The sequence below is a fragment of the Malus domestica genome, chromosome 16 (genome assembly GCF_042453785.1).
Source record: "Malus domestica chromosome 16, GDT2T_hap1".
Classification (NCBI taxonomy): domain Eukaryota; kingdom Viridiplantae; phylum Streptophyta; class Magnoliopsida; order Rosales; family Rosaceae; genus Malus; species Malus domestica.
The window spans coordinates 5496287-5505346 of record NC_091676.1 but is presented as its reverse complement, the minus strand read 5'-3'; the positions used below and the strand labels follow the sequence as shown (position 1 = coordinate 5505346).

The following is a 9060-nucleotide window of genomic DNA, read 5'->3' as shown; positions in this document are numbered from 1 at the left end:
CCTAGAAAGAGGAATTATTTTAGAGAGAGAGAGAGAGGGAAAGGAAAGAGTTCTAGAGGGTTTTTATCAACCATTGGCGGTACCTGTCATGTTTGACCTTTCTCGTCTCCACCTCCATCATCAATTCGACTGAAGAAATGTAATAATAAAAACAAAAATACAAAAAAAAAGAGCAAAAATTCGAAAAAAAAGAAGATGATAAATGAATGATTTAACATGACGAGCTTGAAGGGCTCCGTCTCCGGAGCCGCCGTGGCGAGGCCGTGGAATCTGAGGATGAGGAGGGCAGGGTGCAAGGCTCCAATCGGCGACGGCGGAGACAGTGTTGGATGAACGATGACAACAAGAACAAATTTCCGAGTGGGGTCCACTTTATTTTAATTTAGATTTATTTTTAAATTAATTTTTAAATAATATTCAATTATTTTTATTTGACACGTCATCAAAAAGTGGGCCATATATTTACCACGTCACCACTTTAAACAATCAATTTATCAGATTAAGTAATGGTTGTTTGAAATTGAAATGAAATAGTAGTAAATGTATGAGATTAAAATGTTTTAAAGATGCTATATGAGATTGCAATTGACCTCAAACCTGAGGAGGTAAATTATAATTTACCCAATAAACTAACAAAAAGATTAAAAATCGTAGTAAACGTTAAGGGTAAAATTGGAAACACATTAGATTATTTCAGTTGGGCCATGTTGATTGTACTAGTTAAGTATTGAACTTTGTCCTAACCATTAAATAAACTCTTTACACGGGTTTTGGTTAAAATCCAAAGTTTTAAAACCCTTATCATTAATTTTCGTTATGAATATACTAAAGCCATACCATGTTACAACTCACATAATGTGAAAAATTACACTACATCTTCCTGGTATATATCTAATTCTGATCAAAGCAGTTTGATTCGATTTGATTGAGTTTTATTTGCACACATACATAGCCATATATAATGATTGGTTGAACCTAACTACACATGATCACTATCATACGGCTTCTCCTCATCTACGTACACATTTGTGGCTTTGTAATGATACCGTTGTGCACAATATAGAAAGTAGGGAAAATTCAGAACCCCAATCCCAGCCAATAGGAAGTAGAAGTAGTCCAATCTCCCCGCATTGATGTCATTGGTCAACCAATCCGGGTGCTTCTCTGTCCCACTAACATGGTGCACCACATTGACCACCAAACTGCTCAAGTAGCTCGAACCAGCAAAGGAGCAAGACACGAGGGCATTTCCAATACTGCGCATGTGGTCGGGGAACTCCCGGTTGAAAAACTCCAGCAGACCTATCATATTGAACGCCTCACAGAGCCCCATCAGTATAAGTTGTGGGGCCAGCCAGAGGAATGACACGTGTGCGGCAGGGTGCAAATTGGCAAAGTTCCTTCTCTCCTTTTCAATTACTCCGGCCACTGTCATCGACAGGACGGAGAATATGATCCCGATTCCACATCTTTGCAGGACTGTAACCCCACCTTCGCGCTTTGTGATTTTTCTGAGGGATGGGACTAGAATCCGGTCGTAGATTGGAAGCCAGAGGCCAATGGTGAGAAAGGAGATGACGCTGATGGACCCAGCTGGGACTTCGAAGTTAGCGCCGAGATGACGGTCCATTTTTAGGGCTTGGGACACAGTAAAGGTACCCTGCTGTGTCATGGCGGTCAGGCTAACTATGGCCGATGCCCATATCGGGATTGTTTTTAATACGCATTTAAGTTCTTCCACTTGTTGCACGCTGCACAGCCTCCAGTTATCGACCGGAGAACCATCAGGCTTCAAATCGTTATCCAATATTACAGCAGCCTTGTTCAAGAACCTAATGAAAATAAAATGATGAACAAAAATAGTTAATTAACACGATCAACAAGTCAAAAAATCAGGGAAACAAAGTTCACAGTACACAGCCACTAAATTTGTTCACCAAACAATGTACGATGGATGTGTTTGTTCAAATGAGAGATTTTATAGTATGCTTCAAACACGGGCTGAACATGCATGTCATTACACAATTGGAGAAAAAAAAAATTTCAATTTTTTTTTCGAAGTACCTCCAATTGTATAATAACAGATGGTGTTTCATCACTTATTCTGAGCACATTGAAAAATATGTCATTTAACAGTGTCATTGCCCCACCTTACAGATCATGTGTCTTACACTTATGGCACGTTTACGTAACCGTAATGAAAATAGGAAGAATTGAATTGAGGAGAAGTTGAAATGAGGAGAAGTCGGAATTGGATTCTTGTCGAAGCTGTTTACTAATTCAGCAGGAACGGAATATAAGCCAGTATGATTACTAAAATGCCCTTGTCCCAAATCAAATATTTTATATACTTTTTTTAATAAAATTTGATATAATATATAATAGTAAGAAAAAAAATTAAATTGCTTTTTTGTTTCATAGACACTAAAATGCTTTTGTTTTTTGTTTTAGTTATAAATTTAAGTATTTTTTTAATATTTAAATTTTCTCGTTCAAGTTGTAATTTCTTCTCTTCGGCATATGCATGTAGTTGTGCATAATGTGAATGAGCATGAAGTTGTGCATAATATGAACGAGCATGGAAATAAAAAAAGTAAGGAGTTGTGCATAATTAAACTATGATTAATGAGTTTATAAAGGATAGTCTTGGAAATAAAAAAAGTAAGTGAGGGTATAAAGGGAACAAAAGTGTCATTCCGATTGCCAAAGCAATCAGGAATTGGATTACCACCTAGATGTAGGGAATCCAATTCCACCAATACAAGGATTCCAAAATTTGTGTGGACCCCACTATTTTTTTTTATTCCTCAATGTTTAGTAAACACTGAAATACTCTATAATCGGAATTCAATTCTACATTTTCATTCCGATTATAGATACATAAATGATAGAATTTTTACCATTCGCAAAAGTAGAGATAAAAACACTTAACAAATATTTGCAAGAAAACAATGTAATTGTAGTATAAACGGCTCAAACAAGATTGTTTCTATAGGAATTATTTAAAACAATTTATACAAAACCAAAATATTATTTAATTATTTGAAAACAAAGATTAAAAAAAGTTGATTTTAAATTGAAAAATAATAAAAACGAATTTAATTAAAATGATTAAAGAAATAAGCAAAGTAAAAAAAAACAAAGAAAACGTTTTGAAAAATCTCCGGCAGCGGCGCCAGTAAACACGCCCTTAGTCTAATGTGAGGGTGGAAGTCTGGACCCCCACCTGACATAATGTGAGCTTAGTCAAATGTATGATGGTGGAAGTCTTGACCCCATAATGGGTCTTACGTAGTTAAATGTGACGTGTGGTTAATGGTAAACTTAGGGTAAATTATACTTTATCATCTTAGGTTTAGGATCTATTGTAACTTCATATAATATTATCAAAACATTTCACTTTCATACCTTACGTACTACTTTATTTAAATATAATACATCCGTTTTATTTTTCATCTATTGGTACATTAAGAGTTGACGTGACTGCCAAATTTATACCACGTGACAAAAAAATAATTTTTATTCATTTAAATTATTATAATAATTTAGCCTATTATAAAAAAGATATTTAAAAAAAAAACCTCATCTTCTTCCCGAGCCCTTCCCCTTCCCTGTAACCCAAACACCTTATCCCACCCCACCCCGGCCCTCACCTCCCCCGCAACCCCCAAACAACCCTCCCTTCCTTCTCTCTCCACGGTTGACGCCCCCGCAACCCATCTTCCTTCCCCGACCCATTCCCCTTCCCTGCAACCCAAACCCCCCACCTACCCCACCCCTACCTCCCTCGTAACCCCCAAAAAAACCCAGATGTTCACCTCCCCTCCCATCCAAAAAACCCACCACAAACTTCTTCGACGCAGCCTCCACCATCTTCTCCCTCAGCAGAGCTCCGCGGTCCCTTTGACCAAATCGAGATTTGGGTCGACCTCATCAGCGCCGTCGATCTTCGGGTGAGCACCGAAAGGGGAATACCCAACTGGCGAGCTTGGTCCTCCATGCACTTGGAAGTCGGGACTCCAATAATGTCCTTCGATTCGTCGGATTTGAGGAGCTTTACGAGCTTGGAGATCACGAAGGCGGCAGTGGAGCCGGTGCGTAGGATAAGGTGGGTGGCGGTGGAGGCATTGTGAGGGGAGATGAGGGATAGGGAGGAGGAAGCCATTGGAGATGTGGAGGGAGAAGTGGGTCTGGGAAAAAGAGGGCGGGGTTTGCAGAGAGGTGAAGGGCAAGGAAGGGGATCTGGGTGTGGGTTTGGGTTTGGGTTTTTTTTTTTTTTTTTTTTTTAAATAGGATAAATTATTATAATATTTTAAATGAATAAAAACAAAATTGACACGTGTCACAAATTTGGCAACCACGTCAGCTCTTAATGGATCAATGGATAGAAAATATAACGGATGTATTATATTGAAATAAAATAGTACTTGAGGTATGAAAGTAAAATGTTTTGAAGATGTTGTATGATATTGTAATAGACCTCAAATATGAGGTCGTCAGTGTAATTTACCCATAAACTTATCTTATGAATACATATGTAGTCTGAGTCTTAATTTGATCTGATGATGGTTATTGATTAGCTTACGATTTTTCGGCAATTCAATCACGCCAAGTCACTCAGTGGCGATCAAACTAAAAGTCAAATCTAAAATCTTCCATCAACAAATAGAGGAGAATACATTAGACTGTAACACAAAGAGTTCAGTCAACACTAATTAAGTACTAAATTCAAACATGTCCTCAAGATAATATATAAAAATCGATCGATTAAGCCAACTCTACACATATTAATACTTCAAATCAATCATAATAAATTATTAAAGAAATGATCGATCTATACAAAAATTTCTTACCTGAGCTGGTTGGTGAGTGGGAGCTTAGATGCGTAATACCCCTTGAATATTGGAGGATGATAGAATTTGTCAACATCTATAATTTCTGCTTCTTCCGCAAGCTCAATGTGGCGTTTCTTATGAGCAGCAACAAGTACTTGTGCAATCCCAGAGAACATACTGCCCTGTGGCTTTGCATGCACGTAAACCCTAGACCCGATAAACAGAAGCAGGATCGAGCAAGCCATGAGCACAGTTGGGATCCCAAACCCTAAACTCCAGCTGACTTTGTCTTGGATGTAAACCACTACGGTTTGGGAGAGGAGTAAGACCACTGTGAACGTGGCATAGTACCAGTTGAAAAAGCTATTCACTCCTTTCTTTCCTTCTTCGGTGGTTGGGTCAAACTGGTCAACGCCAAATGGGATGCTGCATGGCCTGATGCCAGCTGTGCCTATGGATAGAAACCCTAGACCCGATAGCAGCAGACCGAGTTGAGCTCGGGTTGGACCGGTGCACTGACTCAGTGCTTGCTGTTGAAGGCTGCATGGCGGAGGATGCAGCTGCGGAAGCCACGCTGTTAAAGTAACTGTCGCCATGCCCTGTTGATAGATAAATAATGTTACACAACAAATAAATAACGTTAAAAGTAACTGTCGCCATTCCCTGTTGAACTTTTATTTACTTCAAAATTTGTTGCAAACCTTATCTTATAATTAAGAAAAAATTCCACTAAAACAACCTAATCCACACCTCAGAACACACTTAGTGAAAGTAATATCCACTAAAACTGATGAAAGTGACAGTCACATGTAAAACAGCAGTGTTGATCTCCTATGATCCTCAATTTCTACGCTAAAGCCACATGAAATACAAATTTGTTGGTATACGTTATTTTCCGTTTTGGCCGCACGAAGGGATATTTGACAATTTTATACCTCAGTTGCTTACTCATGCTTTAGTACGATTGGGTTTTTATTTAGTACTCTAAACTTTTGCCCACCAATATTGGTTTATACTTCAAATTTCTTGAATATTGATACTCGATTTAAATTTCTTAAATGAGGATTTAGATTTAACAATATTGTCACGTAATATTATTAATTTATCTATAAATTATATATGAATTAGCTACATTCGGTTGTATTAGTGTTCTCACAAATCCTTTTAATTAGCTTGGTTGAGGTTGTTCAAAGAGGGATCATGAAACGTCACATCCCCTCCTTTTAATCAATTGATGTATCTTGACCATTGTTCTAAAAATTTCTGCCTAGTGCCACCTAGGCCTCGCCGCACTAGACGGCTAGCTACCGTCCTGATTAATGCCTAGACATTTGAAAATTAAGAAATGACGCTTAGACCTGTTGAGGCACCTGCTTAGACCGCCCAGACCTGCCAAGGTTGCGACTCACTTAAACAGAAAAATAGACAACTTTCATTTTGCATTTTATTTTATTTTTCAATAAATTGTAAGAGACTTGTTGAATACTTAAATGAGTCCACATTATATACTTGTTCCCCATGTTTTCATTATGTTAAAAAAATTCTTAATATATGTGTTATTCTATTTTGTAGTTTATGATGAAATTATATATATTTTAAGTATAAACAGACACTTATTTACATGAAATATAATAGATTTAGTTAAATCTGCATAGTCCACCTACCTTTTCGTATTTTAAAAATGTTGTTCGCTAGCTTAGTTTTCCAAATCCGTCACCATATTGACTGGTAACTCTAGTTTCAATTGTTAGTTTTCCGAAATATAATGGATTTAGAAAGGGTGGTAGGTTTCGCTAGCTTAGTTTTCCAAATCCATATCACCATCCTCTCCCACCCACTAAAATTTAAAAAGGAAAATTATTGAAAAAGACTTGAAAACTTTAAGTTTTAAAGATAAAGACAAAATAAAATATAAAATGAATAATACCATAATTGATTTTTTAGTGTAAAAATGTGGTTTTTCGTTAAAGTTTCCAATTTAAAACCCCACAACAATAGAGTACAGTCAAGAACATGACAAACGATAGAAATATATACGTTACCTAGCCACGAAGCCAAAGACAAATTGTTGGTTATTATTGAATGTAGAAGGGATGGAAGGGATAATTATAGAACACTTTTCTTTTCACCATATACAAACCTATCAGTAATATTGGAGGTAGGGGACAACCACTCAAAAACACAGGTTTATGAAACTCGTGTGAAAATATGTACACGATTGGGGAGTGACTAGTCCATCGGTAAACTTAATATAAACAATCTACGTATTTGATACATAATTTTATCTAGTCCGTAATAAACTAAAAAATATATACATTATTAATCGCATAAGTGGAAACTCATGTTGGCACTCCAAAATTTTTATTGTGCATTCCTGACAAACGTAAATTTCTTTCTAAGAGTAATGCTAGTCAGACTAAATTTGTAAACTAAATTATGTATCACCAATAATAAATAAACATGTTAATCAACATTTAAGTAATCATCAAATTATCAACTTCCATGTTGTTTAGTTTACAAAATTTGATCTACATTTCGTCTCCCTAGCATTTCCCTTCTTTCTAGATATAAAAAGTTTGGTGTGCATAAAGAAAATTTTAGAGTGAAAACAACAATTCTCTTAGTCAATATAATGTTTAATAATAACCAAATATTAACATATTAAGTACAAGGAACATGTTAGAGAGACCATGTTTTTATACTATAATTTAACCCCACACGATGCAGTGGTCAATGATTGAATTCTTTAATTCATAATTTAAAACGAAATTTAATTATCAATTGGCACATCATGTAATTACAAAATATGATTCAAACAAATGATTTCCCTAACATCTACAAACCGTTGTCAAACATATTGAAATTACCTTAAAACAATTAACACATTGGCCAAATAAATTAGAAAATAACAAAAAATAATAATTGGGAGAGAGCTAGAGAGAGAAAGGTACCATGAGAGAGGAAATGGACGCAAAAACAATAGTCCGAAAGCGGCCGACGTAGGCGTCGGAGATGAAGGCGCCAAGGAGAGGAGCGAAGTTGGTCAAACCAGACCAGACGTTGATAATGTTGGAAGCGGAAACCTGGTCCAGGTGTAGCATCCTCGTCAAGTACACCATAAAGTTTGCCAACAAACCAATAGCAGCCAACCTTTCGAAAGTATCATTTCCTGCACCACCACCACCACCATTAAAAACGTGTTCTGTTTTTGTCGCCTTTTAATAAATTAGACACTTTGACCTCATATCAGGGATAAAGATGGATTAATATTCAATGCACCTATATGTGATTACAGTGACACATCATAGAGTGAGAGTAACTGAGATCTGACACTGCCACCGTAGCTACGTTCTGTGCTCGATCATGTCGACCAAAAAACTTACATATTTTAAGGAAAAAATCCGCAATACTGTTCATTTTAACGAAAAATCACATTTTTACATTAAAAAGTTAAATTTGATATTATTCACTTTATCTTTTATTTTGTCTTTATCGTTAAAATTCAAAACTTTCAAATTATTTTAATTAATTTTCCTTATTTTTTTATCGTTGACCGGGGACACAGCCATTTCGGTGCAGTATCCGAGAGAGAGAGAGAGAGAGAGAGAGAGAGAGAGAGAGACCTAAGATGAAAGGCATGGCCTTCCAACCACCAGGTTTCTTTGCGACATCACATTTTCTATCAACTGGTTCTTTATCTGGGCTTAAAGGAAATTTGTGTGACAGCTCTGAGGAAGTGCTTTTCTGAAAGAACTTTGTGACGTAGAGGCAGTGGCTTGATTGCTGCTGCTTCTGCTTCTTGCCTTCAGCCATCATCAGCTTTTCAACATGCCAGAAAAAAAGTGGGCACTAGCTAGCTAAGCTTTGAGGAAGTGATTTTCCAAAAGCGCTGTAAGAAGTTGTGAGGTTAAGCTAACAAGCTTGGCTGGGGCAGACGTGTATATATAGGGAAGATGGGAAAAGAAGAAGATAAAAAGGGTGACGCAAATGAATGTAGGTATGGATGTGATGGAGCCGTGGCACTATTGGCAGGGGGCACACCAAAATTGTGCGCACCCTGCAGTAATTCCGGCCAACATTTCTGTAAAGTGAAAAAAGAAAGGCCCATTACAAACAAATTGAGGCCCAATTTATGTGATGAACCATCTTGACTCACGATTTTCATGACTGAATTGAGGACAAAGCATTTGAGTTGCTGACATACTAGTTAGTTAATGATATTCGT

At 36.9% G+C, this 9060-nt stretch overlaps 1 protein-coding gene across 1 annotated transcript; it reads right to left on the bottom strand.

Annotated features, from left to right (window-relative positions):
- Window positions 1-861: 861 nt before the first annotated feature.
- Window positions 862-8749, bottom strand: LOC103402943 (protein NRT1/ PTR FAMILY 2.13-like). The gene is made up of 4 exons (XM_029096318.2): window positions 8459-8749; window positions 7787-8004; window positions 4854-5434; window positions 862-1832 (listed from the first exon to the last, which is right to left on the bottom strand). The coding sequence occupies exons 1-4, from the start codon at window positions 8649-8651 to the stop codon at window positions 980-982; spliced, it is 1845 nt and encodes a 614-aa protein (XP_028952151.2). The 5' UTR covers window positions 8652-8749; the 3' UTR covers window positions 862-979.
- Window positions 8750-9060: the final 311 nt, after the last annotated feature.